This window comes from Lontra canadensis, unplaced genomic scaffold, assembly GCF_010015895.1.
Source record: "Lontra canadensis isolate GAN:19392208 unplaced genomic scaffold, GSC_riverotter_1.0 scaffold360, whole genome shotgun sequence".
NCBI classification, from domain to species: Eukaryota; Metazoa; Chordata; class Mammalia; order Carnivora; family Mustelidae; genus Lontra; species Lontra canadensis.
This window is the reverse complement of record NW_022631354.1, coordinates 54,441-71,957: the sequence shown is the minus strand read 5'-3', so window position 1 is coordinate 71,957 and position 17,517 is coordinate 54,441. Positions and strand designations below refer to the sequence as shown.

The following is a 17,517-nucleotide window of genomic DNA, read 5'->3' as shown; positions in this document are numbered from 1 at the left end:
TTAATCCAGTTGGAGAGCTGTGGTTTGGGCTTCTAAAGTCGACATGCTATTTCCCATCTTACTGCTGAACAAGGAAGGAGATACAGGCTAAGAATTCAGATTTCTTAAAGATTGAGCCAGAAAGGTTAAATGGCTTGCACAGTCATGGAACAAGTTGGTTATTGATTTTTCTGCTTCTCTCCCTTTTACCTTTCATTCCCTTAACCATTCTGATCGCCTCCCCTGATCCCACCTGTATTTCCAACCAGGTATATCTTTGCGAAGAATCTTTTTGAAAATGGTTCCCTCAGTGACCTCGAATGGTGCATCTATCAAGATTGGCATTCTCTTCTCCTGCGGGAGTTTGCCGGCCGGCTGAGATTACATGGCTTCATCTACCTCCAGGCTACTCCCCAGGTAGTGTGGAATGTCAAGCCTTAATCCTCAGTGCTGTAGGAAACCTAAGAGATGATACTCTCCAACACCCCATTTTCTGGTTGGAGAAATTGGAGCAGATATTATGTGGAGCATGGAGAGCAGTGGGGTTCACACCCTCCTGTTCTGGCATCGAGCACCCCATTTCCCACAGGCTTTCTGCAGCAGAGGGCTAAAGCAGATGACTGACAGGAAGGGGCCCTCTCAATGTAACAACAGCATAGAGAACATCGGGCATTGCCTTTCTTGGCCAGGGTTTGCACATTGGCTCCTCTGGCCAGGTCACCTGTAGCCAACTGTCTGGGCTTTCCCTTTCCTCCAGCTGGGTCTTTGGAGTCTGATGGTCTTGATGGTTGCCTGATATTAGCCTAATTTATAGCTGCCTTTTGAACCTTGAAGGTGTTGCTGGTAAGTCAGGGTGGACTACAGAAGTTACATTCTCTGACTTCTCTGACTTGGACCCTGGAGCCAGCCTCATACACTATAGGGTGATGTTGCAGGAGGAGCACCAAAGTCTCTGACTGGCAGTGACCATGGACAGCCCCTAGATACCTCTTCCCTGGAAGAGTCCTTGTCTGTCAGATTTAGTGGCTCAGGCTAGTGTTCTCTAAAGGCTCTTCTGGAGTGGGATTCTGAGTCAAGGCTGGAGGTATTTTTCGAGAGGTGTGTTGATCTCAGATTTTGAGACATATGTAATGGGTGGTCACATGTCAGGTCAGGTGTACAGCATAATCTCAGGAGGAAAGCTCCTTCTGACCAGAGGCTACGCTTTCTAGAGACAAGACTGAGCCTTGTGGACGGAGCAGGCCAGAGAGTAGACTGAGCAGTGTCAAAAGATATTGGGGAGCCCAACACTTGGACTTGCAGGAGCAGGAGAGGAGAAGGCCAGCAAGAAAGTCTTCCTCACTTCTTTGTGCACTTGGAATGACTGTGAGAAGGAGACAGTGATGATGAGGCTGTGACTGATACATCTTTATGCAGAGACTAACCGAGGTCTTTTAGCTGGGGGAGACTGAGGGGGTTTGAGGGGTTCTTGCAACTTAAAGGTAGAAAAAGCAAAAAAGCTTTGACTGGATGGGGATTTTGATGCTCTTCCGGTGGTTTTAGAGCCAGAGACCCAGGAATGCTTCCCCAGAGCCACCCGACCCCTTCTGTGAGATTCAGAGGTGACGGTATCCAAGGGAAGAGCAGAACAGAAGTGAACCACATCTCTGTGTAAAAAGCCATGTAATTGCCCTGTACTCTAGTATAGAGCCCTGGGAAATACTGAGTTTAGAGCTTGTGAGATGGACCCAAGGAGGGCATTTTGCTCCTTTCTACCTGCTCTTCCCTAAGCTCTAAGAAGCAAGCAGACTGACATAAAAAAATTAGTCAAAAGAGAGATGTTGGCCTCAGTGTCCCCACCCAGCCCTGTGGAATCCCGAAGAGAGTGCAGCCAGCTGGGCCTTGCTGGGAACTGTTGGCAGCGTGGAGACGGCATGTGGGGATGCCTGGCCCAAATGGCATGTGGGTTTGTGCCTGGGAAACATAGTGGCGAGACCCACCAGCAGAGTCGCAGTCCAGTTGCCGTCCCAGCAGTCCTTTCTCCTGGGTGGTTGGTGAAGGGGGCAGGTCAGCAGGAGGGTCCCCCCACCCTTGCCATTCATAGCCCACTGCCTTTCTTAGTCATGTTCAGGTGTACCCTCCCCATGACGACTGATAGCAGACACAGGACTAGAGCACTGCTTGCACAGGACTTGTTAAAAAAGAATTTGTTGTAGCTGTACCAGTAAAACAAGCATTATGCCAAATGCTCAAAATAGGAGCTTACCTATTAATCATGCTCCTTGGAATTTACTCCATAAATACGCTCCCATATGGGCAAAGTGGCTCCTGTGCCAACCAGCACTGTTTGTAATAGCGGGTTGTTGGACACAGCCCAGGTGGTCATCGGTAGGGGCTGATTGTATTATGCTCTGGCCCTGCGCTGGAAAGCTCCAAAGCTGTGAAAATGGGAAAACACCATACTAATATAACAGTCTCTAAGACATTGTTAGGTGAAGAAAAGCTGGCACAGAGAGTATGGTGGGACACCTTTTACAAGTATGATGTTTTTTTAAAATGTGGGGGTGAGGTGTATACGCATGGACTGTTTCTACAGGCATACAGAAAGTTACTGTCAGTTGCAGCGATGGACAGCTGGACTGCTAGAAGTCGGGCTGGAGGGCTGTGTGATGGGGAAGGGAGGCAAACAACGGGAAATGTTTTGAAGCCATCAGCAGTAAGAGTGGGGTGTGGGGACAGAGAGGGAAGAAAAAGCAGGTTGATGGTGAAGGAAAGTAGAAAAGGAAAAGATGAAGGCAGGAGACAAAGGTGGATGGAGCTGGGGGACGGGATCAGAACAAACCATGAATGAAGGCAGCAGGTATGTACTGAGCTCGGGCTCTGCCAGCCTGGCTAGCCCTCAAGCCTGAACAACACAGGCTGTGGTCCTCAGCCTCTGTGCCCCCTGTGCATGCCTCCCTCTGTCTTCTGCGGCAGTGGACGTGCCACTAAGGTGCTGGGGAGCTGGTACCAGAGATAAAGGGGGAGCTCCTGCTGCCTCCGGGGAGTGCCTTTCTGACTGTTGGGGCCCGGTGGCTCCCTTCCTTGTCTGCACTGCTGCCCTGAAGGTCCAGACCTCACAGTTCAGCGCTTGATTCACTGTTTTGCATATTGTTTTATTATCTAACTAAATTTTTTTTAAGATTTTATTTGTTTATATGACTGAGAGGGATCACAAGGAGGCAGAGAGGCAGGCAGAGGGAGGGGGAAGCAGGCTCCCTGCTAAGCAGAGAGCCTAATGCGGGGCTCGATCCTAGGACCCTGAGATCATGACCCGAGCTGAAGGCAGAGGCTTAACCCACTGAGTCACCCAGGTGCCCTATCTAACTAAATCATGAAATCCCAAGGACAAGGACTTCGTCTAAGTTGGGGATGATAATTGATTAGGGGAAAAGGCTGATGAGAAGGAGTAAGTGCTAAAAGTATTAACCTGTTAGATCTGTCCCCATTAATCAATCTGAGAAGCTGGACATAAGCTCATAAATGAAATTTGTTTACATGATTTTGTCTCCTTAGAGGAAAGGTGGGATGCACAGCACGGACTCTGCATCTTCGGGAATACCGTGCAGTTCATTTGGGCCTGAAGTTTACATTGGGAATAAAGTTTTTCAAGCATTCGAATGAGGGTGGTCCTAGCTCAGTGAGTCAATCCAGCTCTTCTTCCTAGGACAGATGACATTGAATGATAAAATGTTTGCCAGGTGGAGAGAGGAAGGGAAGCAATCAAGCAAAACGAACATTGGGAGCAGAAGTCTCAAGGTGGGAAAGAGCTTGGTCTGTCCCTCGGGTCCCATCTGGCTTAGTCCAGAGAGGTACTAAGGAAGTTGAAGGTGGAGGGGTCGGAGGAGTGGCCAGAATCCCGGATGGCTTTGTGTAACAGGTAAAGGAGAAGATGACATTCTCTGAGCCAGTGTGTTTTAGACTTTCCTGCCAGCGGAAGGCAAAATGGAATGATGCCCACTCTGGAAAGTGGGAAGGAAGGAGAGTTAGTCTTAAGCCTCACTTTTTTTTTTACTTCTTTATCTTTGACCTATACAAAGTTTGCTTTCTGCTCCAGAGTCAGTGAGTGACAGGTTAAGACATCTTTCAGATAACTTACCATTTTGTAACTGTGATGCTCCTCATACTTCCTTGAACCTGGGGCTTTGTGGCTCTAGGCAGTAGGGAGCTTGGGAGGTGTTTGCAGCAAGGAGAGTTCTGCCTTCTCTTGCGTAACTATGGAAGGGCTGGTGGAGGCAGCTCACTGGGAGGAGAGAGCAGCAATGGCCAGGATCTTGACACACCCTAACCTTGGTGAGTCCTCACGGCATCCCCCAGGGTGAGTGGAGGGCAGGAAAGAAAAGCCCATAAAGATTGCACCACTGGTACATGGTGAAGACAGGAAGTGAATCGAGGATTTCCTGACTTTAAGGCCTGTGCTAATCCCATGCACTTCACCGCTCCAGAAAGCAGAGAGCCAGAGGGCTCCTGCCGTGGTCTAGGTGAGAGGTGATGCGGACCTGACGAAGGCAGAGGTGGGAGAGATGAAAGGGGATTTAGTGACTTCCTGGATGGGATTGGGAGGAGGAAAAAGCAGGGTAATTATAGCTCTCCAGGGTAGATGAAGTTTGCCATTAACCTGTGATCATAAGGAAACAAGAAAAGTAGAAGCAAGGTCGAGGCTTATCATTCCCAGGTTGGATGTTGTCAGGAGTGGGTCCTAGAGCCCCCAAAGAGCACATCGTCACAGCCAGGATAACACGTGAGCTCAGCGTGGCCTGGGGGTTGTCTTGTAGGTTTGTTTGAAGAGACTCCACCAGAGGGCCAGGAAAGAGGAGAAGGGAGTTGAGCTGGCGTATCTGGAGCAGCTTCATGGTCAGCACGAAGCCTGGCTTGTTCACAAGACAACTGAGTAAGTGGAGAAGACATCACGCACAGACACCTGCCTTCCTACAGCCAGGTGCTCAAACACAAGCTCAACCGGCAGCCCCCTGAGAAGGTTCAGGATAGACCAAGTGGTTAGAAATCGGAGAAGCTCAATATTAGCTATAATCTGTATATTTTAAGAGGCATTTTATTAGATTCTGTTTCTCCAAAAAAAAAAAAGATTCTGTTTCTCCAGCTTTTTTGTTTTTTAACATTTCCCTAGATTGAACATTGTAATGATGGTGATAGAGTTGACACAGGGTGAAAAATTTGAGAGAATTTGTCCATTTTACTAAGCTGACAGTCCTAGTTTTGGACTTTCCTCCCTCCAGGCTTGGTATGTAGTCCACTTGAAATGTTTGGGGCTCTGACCTTCAGTATCCATCTCAAGACTAAAGAGAAATTTTCAGCCTTCCTCTTTGTAGCCAACTTTATTAAATTCTTTTTTTTTTTTAATTGTAATTTACATGCAGTTCTACTGAGAAGCCTTGTGACTTTAGTTCTGTTGTATGGATTATTAAGACATGGTGAGTATGTGAAGGGTCAGCTGTGTTTTTTCTTTTTTCTTTTTTTTATAGATTTTATTTATTTATTTCACAGACAGAGATCATAAGTAGGCAGAGAGGCAGGCAGAGAGAGAGGAGGAAGCAGGCTCCCTGCTGAGCAGAGAGCCCGATGTGGGACTCAATCCCAGGACCCTGAGATCATGACCTGAGCCGAAGGCAGAGGCTTTAACCCACTGAGCCACCCAGGCGCCCTAGCTTTCTTTTTTCTGTTCATGCTTCTTACAGGCTCCACTTTGAGGCTCTGCTGAACATTCCAGTGCTGGTGTTGGATGTCAATGAAGATTTTTCTGAAGAAGTAACCAAACAAGAGGAACTCATGAAAAAGGTGGAGGAGGACCTTAACTCCTGCTTCTAGTGATTTTCCTTTATTGCACTTTAATCTTTGCTTCAGACTTCAATGTAATGGGCCTTGCGCTTTGTGCTTCAAATTTCATTTCACACTCTAAAGCCTACAGGGCCTTGTACAAGTCACAAATACAGTCCCTATTCTCTAAAGCATTTTGGGCTAATAATTGTTAAATAATAGACTTGCTCCCTAACTTCCTCCTCAAAGGTATTTTTGGACTGGGGAAATGCAATTTCTGGATTCTCTTTTCAGCTCAGCCACTTCCACTACATGACCCTGTGCAAGTCCCATTTCCTCCCCTTTCCAATTTTTCCTAATTTATAACACCTTGTGGGTGTGGCCACGTACCAGTGTGGGTGGACTAATGTAGAGTCTGCTGAAAATGTGAAATTTAACTTTTGGTTTTTCTCTTTCCCACAGGTAAACACCTTTGTAAAGAATCTGTAACCAGTACTGGGATGTTCTGGCCATGACTTGGGCTCTCTGACTTTCTAAAGCTGGAAAAATCCTAAGTCCTGTACCTTGCCATCTCCTTTTACCCCTAGAGTCCTCTGACCCTCGGATCCCTGGTTTGTGTTAGCCTTTGACTTTGCAATTCCCGTCTTTTATATCTCAAGGACTTCTAAAATAAAGTGGAAGTTTTGCTTCTTTTGCTAATCCGGTTGTTGGTTTCTCTCTTGGTCCTACTCTGAATTCCCCTCTAGATGAGCCATTTTCACCTGAGGACAGTCCGAGCTTTTCCTCTTGAATCCTTTGCCACCCAGACTTCCTTATGTCTGCTTATTCCCTCTGACATGCCCGGGCAGGGATTGTTCAAGCCCTACCCTGGGCATGAAAGGGAAGTACGGTGGCTCAGGAGAGGGTGGACACTCTGTGCGAGCCCCAGAGCTAGGGATGGAATCCAGACTCTAGGATGTTCCTTTCTCTCTTCCCATCCAGCACTCTTGTTAGGGGGTATGGGGCACTCAGACCTTTGTGCTAGAGCTGAAGAACATGGACCAAAGGGGAGAAAGAAAGGGAGAAAACAAATCTGGAGTAGTCCAGATCTCACATTTAGGGCTTGGTCATCCCGGCACGCTTACCTGTCCAAAGTATTGTACCCACTGAGTGTCATGTGCTCTCAACGGAGTGACTGTGCTGGAAGGAGAATCTTTCGTGCTGCACTTGAAGCTCCCAAGGACATTCATTAGTAAGGGAGAAAAACACACGGCTCTATAGACTTGAAGTGCTCCATTGCAAGAAGCCTGCAGGTCCCTGTTTCCCTGGGAGTGGATTTCCTGCACTGAGCCCTCGACAGTTGTGCGAGCACACAGGAAAATGAATAAGCTCAGGCAGCAGTGTCCTGGAAGACAGAAACCTGTGTTTTCCTTTATGCTTGGGAAAACGAGTGTGAGCTTGGCTTCTGACAAATGCATGCCATTGCGAAATAGAAACACAGTGTTTCTTTACCTTACTTAAATTTTCAACAGCTTTATTGAGATATAATTCATGTACCATACAATTCACCTAATTAAAGTGTACAGTTCAGTGGTTTTTAGTACAGTCCATAGGGTTGTGCAACTATGACCACAGTCAATTCCAGAATGTCTTCAGCACCCCAAGAAAAATCCCCAGCCAACTAGTGGTCACTCCCCATCCCCTGTCACCACTGCTTCTCCCACCCCAGGCCAGCTCTGGGCAGCCACCAGGCTACTTTTGTCTCAATCTAGATTTGCCTTTTCTGGACATTTCATATAAATGGAATCACGTAAGATGTGGCCTCTTGGGAATGGTTTCTTTCACTTTTAAGGGTTTCAGGGTTCAGCCATGTACCATACATCAATACATCATTTCTTTTTTATAACTAAATATTTCATTGTATGGCCATACCACATTTTGTTCACCCATTCATCTACTGATAGACGTGGATTCTACTTTCTGCTATTGTGAATAATGCTATGAAAATTCACATACGAGTTTTTAGATTTTAATTCTTCTTGGGTATATACCAAGGAATGGAATTACTGGGTCCAATGGTAACTCCATGTTTAACTTTTGGAGGAACTGCTAAACTTTTCTGAAATGGCTGCACCATTTTACATTCTCTGGAGCAATATATGAGAGCTCCAGTCTCCCCAGGTCCTTGCCAACACTTGCTGTCATTCTGATTATGGCCATCCTGGTATCCTGTCATGGTTTTGATTTACATTCCCTGGTGGCTGTAATGCTGTTGAGCATCCTTTCATGTTCTTACTGGTCATTTGTATTCTTTCTTTGGAAAAATACCTCTTCAATTTAATGGACAAATTCCTTTGTCCATTTTTCAGTTAGGTTCTTTGGCTTTTTGTTGTTGAGTTGTATGAGACTTTAGATATTCTGGAAAAAAGTTTTTATCAGAGACATGATTTATAAATATTTTCTTCCATTCTGTGGGGTGTATTTTGATAGTGTGCTTTGAAGCACAAAAGTTTATAATTTTGATAAGGTCTAGTTTAGTCACTTGTGCTTTTGGTGGCACGTCTAAGAAAATTTTGAACAACGCAAGGTGACAAAAGTTTGCTCCTACATTTTCTTCCAAGAGTTGCATAGTTTTGGCTCTTACATTAGGCCTGTGATTGATTTTGAGTTAATTTTGGTGTGTGGTGTAAGGAAGGATTCAGTTTCATTCTTTGGCATGTGCATATCCAGTTGTCCCACCATTAGTTGGAAAGATTATTCTCTTCTCCCACTGAATTGTCTTGTTACTCTTTTGGAAAATCGGACCCACTTGTTCTTGCATCTGTTGACTGCTACAGGCTTTGGACAAGACAACAGATGAACATAGGATGTTAGGTATGTTTTAGAAGCTCAATGGTTTGGGTTCTTTAGCTTTGAGGGGCCTAAATGTTTAATTTCCATTTCCATTTCCAGGAACCACTAACGTAGAAATCTGTAGACCCAGAATAAGAGCATGAGGCCCACTCCTTCACTCAGTTAACCAGTCATCAAACACTTGTCTCTGCTCTCTGCTAGAGACCAAGGAGAAAACAGTGAGCACAACAGAAGGCAGACCTTGTCCTTACCCTGCAGAATTAATCTAATGGTGAATGTGAAAGACCCTGAGCGAGTAATTGCAGTTATGGTGGCCATTCCGAAAGGAGAAGTGCAGGTGGTGTGGGGGCCTACAGCAGAAGGAGCCAACATAACCTAGGATAGCCCCCCCCAAGAAAGTGACAGCTGTTCTGAGTTCTGAAGAATGAATGGGGCAGGTCATTAAGGCAGGGGAAAAGGTCACAGGCCAAGGCCTCTGTATGAGAATGAGGCATTAGGCCCAGCTTGTCAAAACTGAATGAGGCTAGGGGGTTTATAATTTAGCAACACACCGGGGTGCCTGGGTGGCTCAGTGGGTTAAGCCGCTGCCTTCGGCTCAGGTCGTGATCTCAGAGTCCTGGGATCGTATCCCGCACCGGGCTCTCTGCTCAGCAGGGAGCCTGCTTCCCTCTCTCTCTCTCTCTCTCTCTCTCTCTCTCTCTCTGCCTGCCACTCCATCTACTTGTGATCTCTCTCTGTCAAATAAATAAATAAAATCTTAAAAAAAAAAATTTAGCAACACACTGCTATCCTTCACATTTTCCACTCAGCCTGAAAACCTGGAAATCCAGCATTTCTTTCCCTGTGTACCCTTAGCCCTTTAGAAAGAGAATGTTTTGTAGGATAGTGCCATCAACGACCTCACCTGGATGAAATAATGTGCCCTTTACCAGACTGGTAGCGGAGAAAGTGGTTTAGCGAGGAGCTGTAGCTCTGGACCTTAAGCATCTGAGGAGGGGTGCTCTGGGAGGGGTGTTTAAACACGGAGACCAGCTCTACACAGTCTAGCAGGTCTGGTGGCCATCCCACTCTTCATTTAGGCTGTCCTCCAATGTCACAGAACTTGGATTAACACATAAAAGTAACTAGATTTCATTCTCGTTTATGATGTGGTAAAACCTGTTCTTCTGGAACCAGAATATTACCTTGATGGGTTTATAATGTGAACCAAGATTGTGAAAGTTCTCAAACTCTCAGGCTTTCGACATGAAGGGAGAAGGTGATAGTTTCAGGTGAAAAAGGCTGCTTGTTAAATGCAAACACTAGAACCCCAGGGACACTGAAGCAAGGGAAGAACAGGCACTTTAAACTGAAAGACTGCTCAACCTTCAGCCTCACTTTAGAGAGTGGCCAGCTTACATCTGGACCACTTTCTCCTCTGTTGGTCTCTTCTAGCTGTTCAATTATTTGGTGTGTCCCTTGGTTAATTTCTGTCTTTACCCACTGTTCTGAGTGATCTCATGTTCTTCTTTTCTTTTCTTCCTTTCTTTCTTTTCTTTCTTTTTTTTTTTTTTTTTGTGCTGCCATATCAAGTTGCCACAATGTGGATTAAAGTAGCACATTTAACTTCTAGTTCTACAGTCAGAACTCTGACATGAGTCCCACTGAGCTTGAATCAGATTATCAGCAGGCCTGCATTCCTTTCTGGAGATTCTGGAGGAGAATCTGTTTCTTTGCCTTTTCTGTCTTCTCGAGGCTGCCCATATTCCCTGACTTGTGGCCCCTTCTGCCTTCAAGACCAGCAAAGTCTATGACCCTTCTTCCGTGGTCACATTTCTTTCTGACTGCAGCCAGGGAAGGTTCTCTGCTTTTAAGGACCCACGTGATTATACTGGGGCCGAATACTCTCCCCATCTCAAGATCTTTAGCTTTAATTAAATCTGTGAAGTCCCTTTTGCTATTAAGATAACATACAAGTGTCAGGGATCAGGACGTGGATGTCATTGGAGGGCTGTTACTCACCCTTGCAGAGATCTCAACGTCATGGCTCCTACTGTCATCACAGGGTGAGGACCTCTGAAGAACTTGCAAACGTGGAAAATGTGAGTCATTAGTAATAGCAGAGGGAATAGTCCAAAAAACCCCTGTATCCCCATTACCCACACGCTGGCCCAATCAGCCTATGATCCCTAGGAGCAAACCTGTAGTTCGACAAAATCCGATTTACTAATTCATTGCAATGAGGGAGGCCACACGGGAGGAACTAGGGGTATCTGACCAAACAGGAAAAGAGAGAATTAAAGGATTTGGGGGAAGGATAGAGTTTAGGTCAAAATGTAAATGAAGCAGTGCTTTGACAGGCTCAAAGCAAAGCAGGTCTATGTATACAGGAGCCAACACCTGGTCTGAACTGCACAGTAGACCCGGGTTGATTTCCTGCAAAAATACGAAGTTAAGGTAAACGTGGACTGTTGGGTTCAGAAGCCCCTTATCAGAAGCTCTGAACCTGAGGTGCAGACCGAGAGCGCTGCTCAAAGTGACTTAGATCCTCCTGGCAACAGAAGGGGGTTTCATTTTTACTGATAAAATTTCAAACAGTGAAATTTCTGATGGTCCATCATTTTAGAGAACAAGGTTTCTCAGTGAGTCAGAAAGCAGCAGTTCCGCAAAGGAGGGGGCGGTTATGATGCTTTAGCTGCCCTTGGGAGGAATATTGTTCCACAGTAACTTTGTAGCCCTCCAGCTTTGGTTTTCTTAGTCTGAGCTAATTTTTACTTTCTCACCCACTTCGGTTATCTATTCAGAGCAAATCTGGTGTCACTTAGGACCAAATCACCACCCTCTGATTGTTCTGAAGCAAATCCCAGACAGGAGGATGACTTTGAAAGCTGCTCACAGGTGACCACAGGAGTCCTCCTCCCCGTCCTCCAACTCTCTTTCTACACCCTTTCTCCCCAAATTCTGCTTGTTCCTCTCTGAAAGCTCTCAGACCTTCCCTGCACCTCCGTGTCTGCCGCTCTAGCTGCAGGTGTGCCGTGCACGGTGCGGTCCAGTCCCCCAGATTCCTCGACTCCACCTCCTCTTTCGCAGCAGACACCCAGCTCCCTTCCCAGCATGGCCCCGTCAGGAGCGGCCACAACGCCCACTCCCTGCCCGCCCCGTACTTCTACAGCAAGCCACCTCAGCTCACCCGTGGGCCGGCGTCCCCCTTTATCCGTGGTTTCACTTCCCTGCAGTCTCGGTTACCAGCAGTCAGCCATGTTCTGGAAGCAGATGGTCCTCCTGATGGGTTGTGGGAAAGTCCCAAGCCGCCCTATGCTGCGTCACACCGCCTACGTCATTCCCCTCACTTCATCTCATCACATGGGTCGTCGAATCTCGCAGCATCACCAGGAGAAGGGTGAGCACAGCACAGTAAGATTTTGGGAGAGAGCACAGTCACAAAACTTAGAGTGTCATAATTGTTCTATTTTGTCATCAATGATGAATTCGCTGTTAATCTACAGTGCCTAATTTATAAATCAAACTTAAACTTTATCATAGGTATGTACGTGTAGGAGTAAAAATAGTATATTTAGGGATTGGGACTACCTGTGGTTTCAGGTTTCCAGCTGGGGTCTTGGAACGTACCACCCTCAGAAAAGGGGAGACTACTGTACAAAGAGAACTGTGGTTACTCTCTAAAAGCACAGCTTCCAGTCAGGTCTTCGGCCAGCCCCTGCCCCTTCCCACTCCCGCCGCCTCCCACCATGACTGCCCCTCAGTCCCCTCAGTCCTTTCTGTGGAGAAGTATTAGAGCTGCCATGTTTATACAACCTCACCAGCCTCCACTCCTACCATAAACCCCACAAGACTACCTGTGCTTCCAAAAGACAGCTTATGTTTCCCACATAGTGAAATACTTCTCTCTCATCTTCTCCCACTCTTTCTTTTTACTGAAAAGAACTACTGATTCTGCCAGTCCCCAGTCTACTCTCTCTGTGAGGCTCTACCCTTGCCTCACACAGAAGGAGCCAGTGTTTGTGCTCTTGGACACAGTGCTTATTAAACTAGTCCGACTCTGTATCAGACCTGAATGAAAGTTGACTGGAGACCTCTCTCCCCTCTTGGGCTTTGCCATTTTTGACACAGACCATGTCTTGGTGGCTTAGCACAGTGCCTGGCTTTTATCTATTTACTGCTCTTTGGTGAGTGCCTAATATAGACTTGCTAAATAAATGAATGAGGTAACTGGAGACATGGTCTGCCCTTTCTGGGGTCATCGGTTTTGGGAGCTCCATGTTATAATCACCAAAGTATGAAGTGCCTTCTGTGTGCTAAGTACTACAAGGATATGCAAAAAAATTACAAGGCCAGACCCCACCCTCAAGTTGTCAAGGGAGCCGATGATTATTGAATGCCTACTGTGTGCCAGATACCCTGTGGAACACTTTTATTTATTTTTTTATTTTAAAGATTTTATTTATTTGACAGAGAGAGACAGAGAGAGCACAGGCAGGGAGAGCAGCAGACAGAGAGGAAGAAGCAGGCTCCCCGTCGAGCAGATAGCCTGATGCGGGGCTTGATCCCAGGACCCTGGGATCATGACCTGAGCTGAAGGCAGACGCTTAACCAACTGAACCCCCCAGGTGCCCCGCTGAACACTTTGTAAATGTGATTTCATCCTCTCGGTAATCTTATGAAGGAGGTTTAAGGTCCCAGTTTTTACCAGCGAGGAAAGAGAAGCTCAGGGAAGTTAGGGACTCCCCCAGGCTCCTCCTGCACTAAGTGGTGGAGCTAGGGCTCAAACCTGACTCCAGCGTCTGCTCTCTTCCCACAACACACTGCTTGTTAAGGGAGACAAGACTACGCTTTCAGAGAAGAAGGCCAGCACGCATTTCTTTGGCTCCCTCTTTAGATTTATCAGTCCACTTGGGTTGCCCAGGCAGGCAGACCTTCTGGCCTGCTAGCGCTGCGACGTGGAGGCCCCCACGTGCGTTCTGAATATGCCTTTGGCCTGGTTGGCCCTGAACTGGCAGCCATGCTTCCAGTGGCCCAGAGCTCTTCTTTCTGGCAACCACAAGGTGCTGAGTCCCTCCAGGCATCATCAGGCATTAAGGTGCATTTGGAAATTCGGTGAAGATTCTGGAATGCGTTTACAAATACCTTTCTATCCAACTTCCTGGTCCAACGTGGATATTGCTATCAGACAATTCTCCTAAAACAGACTTAATCATATTCAGTCTTCTCTTTTAAAAAGATTGGCATCTAAATGCAAAGTGGTATCCTGGATTGGAACCCAAAATAGAGAAAGGACATTGGTGGAAAACTAGTGGAATCCAAATTGAAACTCCAAAGCCTGGAGTTGAGTAAATAGTAACATACAAGTGTCGGCTTCTTAGTTTTGGGAAATGTAGCATACAATGCAAGACGTCAGCATCAAGGGAAACTGGGTGAGGGGTATATGGAAACTCTGTGCTACCTTTGCAACCTTCAGTCAATCTAAAATTATTCTAAAACTGGGGCACTGGGCTGGCTCAGTCAGTAGAGCATGCGACTCTTGATCTCAGGACTGTGGGGTCAAGCCCCACGTTGGGCATAGAGCTTACTTAAAAAAAATTATTCCAAAATAAAAGTTTATTTAAAAAAAAATGTTAGGGGTGCCTGGGTGGCTCAGTGGGTTAAGCCTCTGCCTTCGGCTCAGGTCATGATCTCAGGGTCCTGGAATTGAGCCCCACATCGGGCTCTCTGCTCGGCGGGGAGCCTGCTTTTTCCTCTCTCTCTGCCTGTCTCTCCGCCTACTTGTGATCTCTCTCTGTCAAATAAATAAATAAAATCTTAAAAAAAAAATAAAAATAAAAAATAAAAAAGAATGTTGGTGCCTCTTACAAGGTAATGACCAAGCTCCTGAACTGGGCTTTTGGGATCCTCCCACCTTAATCTTCCCCTACCCTGTGGAAGAATCCTCTGGTCTAGCTGAATGGTTTTCACTGTCCTCTGCACAAAGTTTGTGCTCCCCTCCCCCCTGTGTTGGCCCTAGCCACACACCCTGCTGGACAGATAAAATACCAAGGAGTTGTCATGGTCCTTAATTGCAAACGGAAGCCGGTTACGATGGACCTAGTGAAGCTCAACTTCAAGGCTGTCATTTGCAAGGTCCCAGAGTGTCCGGCGTGGCTGTTACGAGAACGTGATCCCTAGTAACGGCTCCTGCCACACAAACTTCCTCCTGGACCCGAGCCTCTGGTAGGTGTATCTTAGTTGCAGTCTCAACTACAGGCCCTTGGCATGCCAGGTAGCTGCAAGGAAATCTGAGAAAGGTGGTATCTGAGTTTTCCTCTTCACCGTGTGAGGCTGACTCTCCCTCCAAGCACAGTGGGCAGGTCCCGAACACAGGAAGAGGATTCATTCACTGCTTCTCCACAAAGTGGCACATGTTCACTACAGGTGGGCTTTCTAGAACCAAAGCTCACATTCGGGACAGCAGGCCCAGGTTACACTTGCAAAACCAGCTTAGTCTGGCCCAGAGCCTACCTGGTCCACATTATGCTCCTGCATTTGATTCATCAGGCCAGGGCCAAGGGCACTTCATCTCCCAAGAGCACTTAAATTAAAACCCTGTGCACGTCTTTGGGAGCGGCAATGGAAAAGAGTAGTACTGGGGAGCGGCAGCCTCCTCCGAAGCTGGGGACGTTCCCCAAGGCAAGAGAACACCTGTGTTCTCTTATCTGTGGTGGCCTGTCCCCCCTCCGGCCATCGCAACTAGAAACGGGGGGCATTGGACTCCTCCCTCTCTCTCATCCCCAGCAGCTGGCTGATCCTCTGGGGCTAGCAGTTGCCCCCTGCTGTTTCCCAGCTCTTGTCCCCAGCAAGCATCGTCTTCAGTGGCTGACCTCCCCAGCTGGGCCAGGCGCCTTTGTGCTCTTGCCGAGTGTCCTTTGCGTGTCTCTTCTGCTTGCCTTTGCCACCGGAGCATCAGAATGGTCTATTTCCTCGTGTCTTCAGTAGATCACTGACTATGTCTTATGAGTCTTTTTATCTCTAGTGACTGGCACATGGGATATGCTGCTCAGTAACTATTAGACAAATGGAAAGAAGGACAAAGGGGAGAAGAGTAGGCTGAGCTTGAGAAGCATCCCTGGACTAAGCAATGAAATGTGCCCCCCCTTACTCCTACCCTTTTTGCTGCTAGCAACATGCCCCATGCTCGCCAGGACCCAGACCAGCTCCCAGCCGGGCACTGAGCATCCTCTCTGGCGTGAACAGTATAAGCAGAAGACAGTCAGGGAGCCCTCTGAGTCCACTTGGCGATCCCGGGGCCCCTGGGGACCAGGCAGGGCCTCATGAGGAGGGAATTGCAAGAGACAGAAGAGGCCCCACGCCCTAGCTGGGCAATATTGCAACATTAGCCCCAGATTGCCCTCCTCAGGCTTCTACTCAAGAAAGATATAAACTTAAGTCACTGCTGTTTGTATCATTGTATACATTATATACATTGTATACATATGTCATTGTATACAGCTCAACTAGTAACGCAGTGACTCTAAACTTGCCATGACATTCTATCTTGCCTCCTCTGGGGCCCTGCTTGCAGGACAGGTGTGAGTCAGAAACCTTGCAGCCAGAAACCCCTGAGAATGTTACCGGCACTGGAGAACCCCCTGCAGCGGATAGACAGCTCCTGGGTCCCCGGGACCAGCACAGGGGAAGAACGAGGTAAGGGGGTGGAGAGAAGCCATGCCGCCCTGGGCCAGTCGTTAGGCCTAGATACTCCTTAGGTTCCTTGTTCTGAAAACAAGAACGATGATCCTCAAAGTTCTTATAGCTTCAAGCTCAAAGTATTTGCCTTACGAATGAAAAAGTAGCATGGAAGAGATGGAGGGCTTGGGTTTAGGTATCACACCTGGGCTCCAATACCAGCTGGGCCACGAAGGAGCTATGCAACTTACCAGTTCCAGAACCTCTCTGAGCCTCTGTGTTCCCCAAGTCTGAAAGTGAAACTGTCTTTGCTCCCACTTTGCAGGGCAGTTCCAGGATTAGAAATACTGTAGACAAAATTCTGGGCACAGAGTAGCCGCTTAGTAAGTGGAGCTGGTAGGTTTTTGGGTGGAAAATCTTGCAGAGAGCCTAGCTGAGCTGAGCCTCGGGGATGAGGTGCGGAACAGGATGGGAGGCAGAAAGTAAGGACAGACCAGGAAGGTAAGGGGTGTGGGCAAAGGAAGGAAGACGCAGTACATGATAGTGAAGTGGGGGTACCGTGTGGTCCCAAATGGGGAGAGAGGACGTGTGCCTAAGTGTGATGCAAGACAGACGAGAGCCATTGCTGTTTCTGGCGAAGGCAGCTACACGGGTCTCGTGGCCTGTGAGCCAGACACCACACGGGAAGAGGGTCTGTAGAGCAGAAGCTGGGATAAGTGGTTGTGGAGTTAGCGCCATGGACAAAGGTGGGGAACTAGGAACGTGTCCTGCGCATTCTGGGGGCGGGGAGGGCAAGGAGGCAGATGAGGAATGCTCAAAGGCTTTAAATAGAGCCCTTGGGGCCCTCTGCTCTGCAAGGCAATGACAGGCCAGCCAGGCTCCAATGTTCACCCTGTGTCCTACTAGCTTCCCCTTAGCACCTTGGTGTGGGCTGAGTCTGAGGCCAGAGCCAGGATGCCTGGGTCTGGGAAGAGCCTATGAGGTCCCCCGGGAGACCTGGCAAACGGGCTGATACAGGACTTGTCTCCAGAAGGTGAAGGGCTTGGAGTGCAAGCAAGCAGGCATTCACTGCAGCTTCCTTCCCGCCTGGCGGCTGGCTGCGTGCCCTGAACTTGACCTCAGATGACCTTTGTGTTTCCTTCCTGGAAACGGTTCCATGGCCAGAAGCCGTTGAACTTTGGCTTTGGCTTTCTTTCTCCTTCAGAGCAGAGACTTTGCCGCCGCTGAGACCGGCTCTGCTGTGGAATTCTCCCTGCT

The 17,517-nt window shown here is 47.7% G+C and overlaps 1 protein-coding gene across 4 annotated transcripts in view; it reads left to right on the top strand.

Annotated features, from left to right (window-relative positions):
* The window catches only part of LOC116862858 (deoxyguanosine kinase, mitochondrial-like), a 28,411-nt gene extending 21,940 nt beyond the window's left edge, over nt 1–6,471 (top strand). For 3 of the 4 annotated variants that reach the window (XM_032850284.1, XM_032850286.1, XM_032850287.1), the window contains 4 exons: nt 249–396; nt 4,773–4,888; nt 5,694–5,793; nt 6,235–6,471. In XM_032850284.1, coding sequence (XP_032706175.1) covers nt 249–396; nt 4,773–4,888; nt 5,694–5,793; nt 6,235–6,261 — 391 coding nt within the window. In that variant the 3' untranslated portion in view covers nt 6,262–6,471. Of the gene's footprint in view, nt 1–248; nt 397–3,669; nt 3,757–4,772; nt 4,889–5,693; nt 5,794–6,234 lie in introns of all 4 variants that reach the window. The other variant, XM_032850288.1, reaches the window with a different exon arrangement.
* The last annotated feature ends 11,046 nt before the right edge of the window (nt 6,472–17,517 follow it).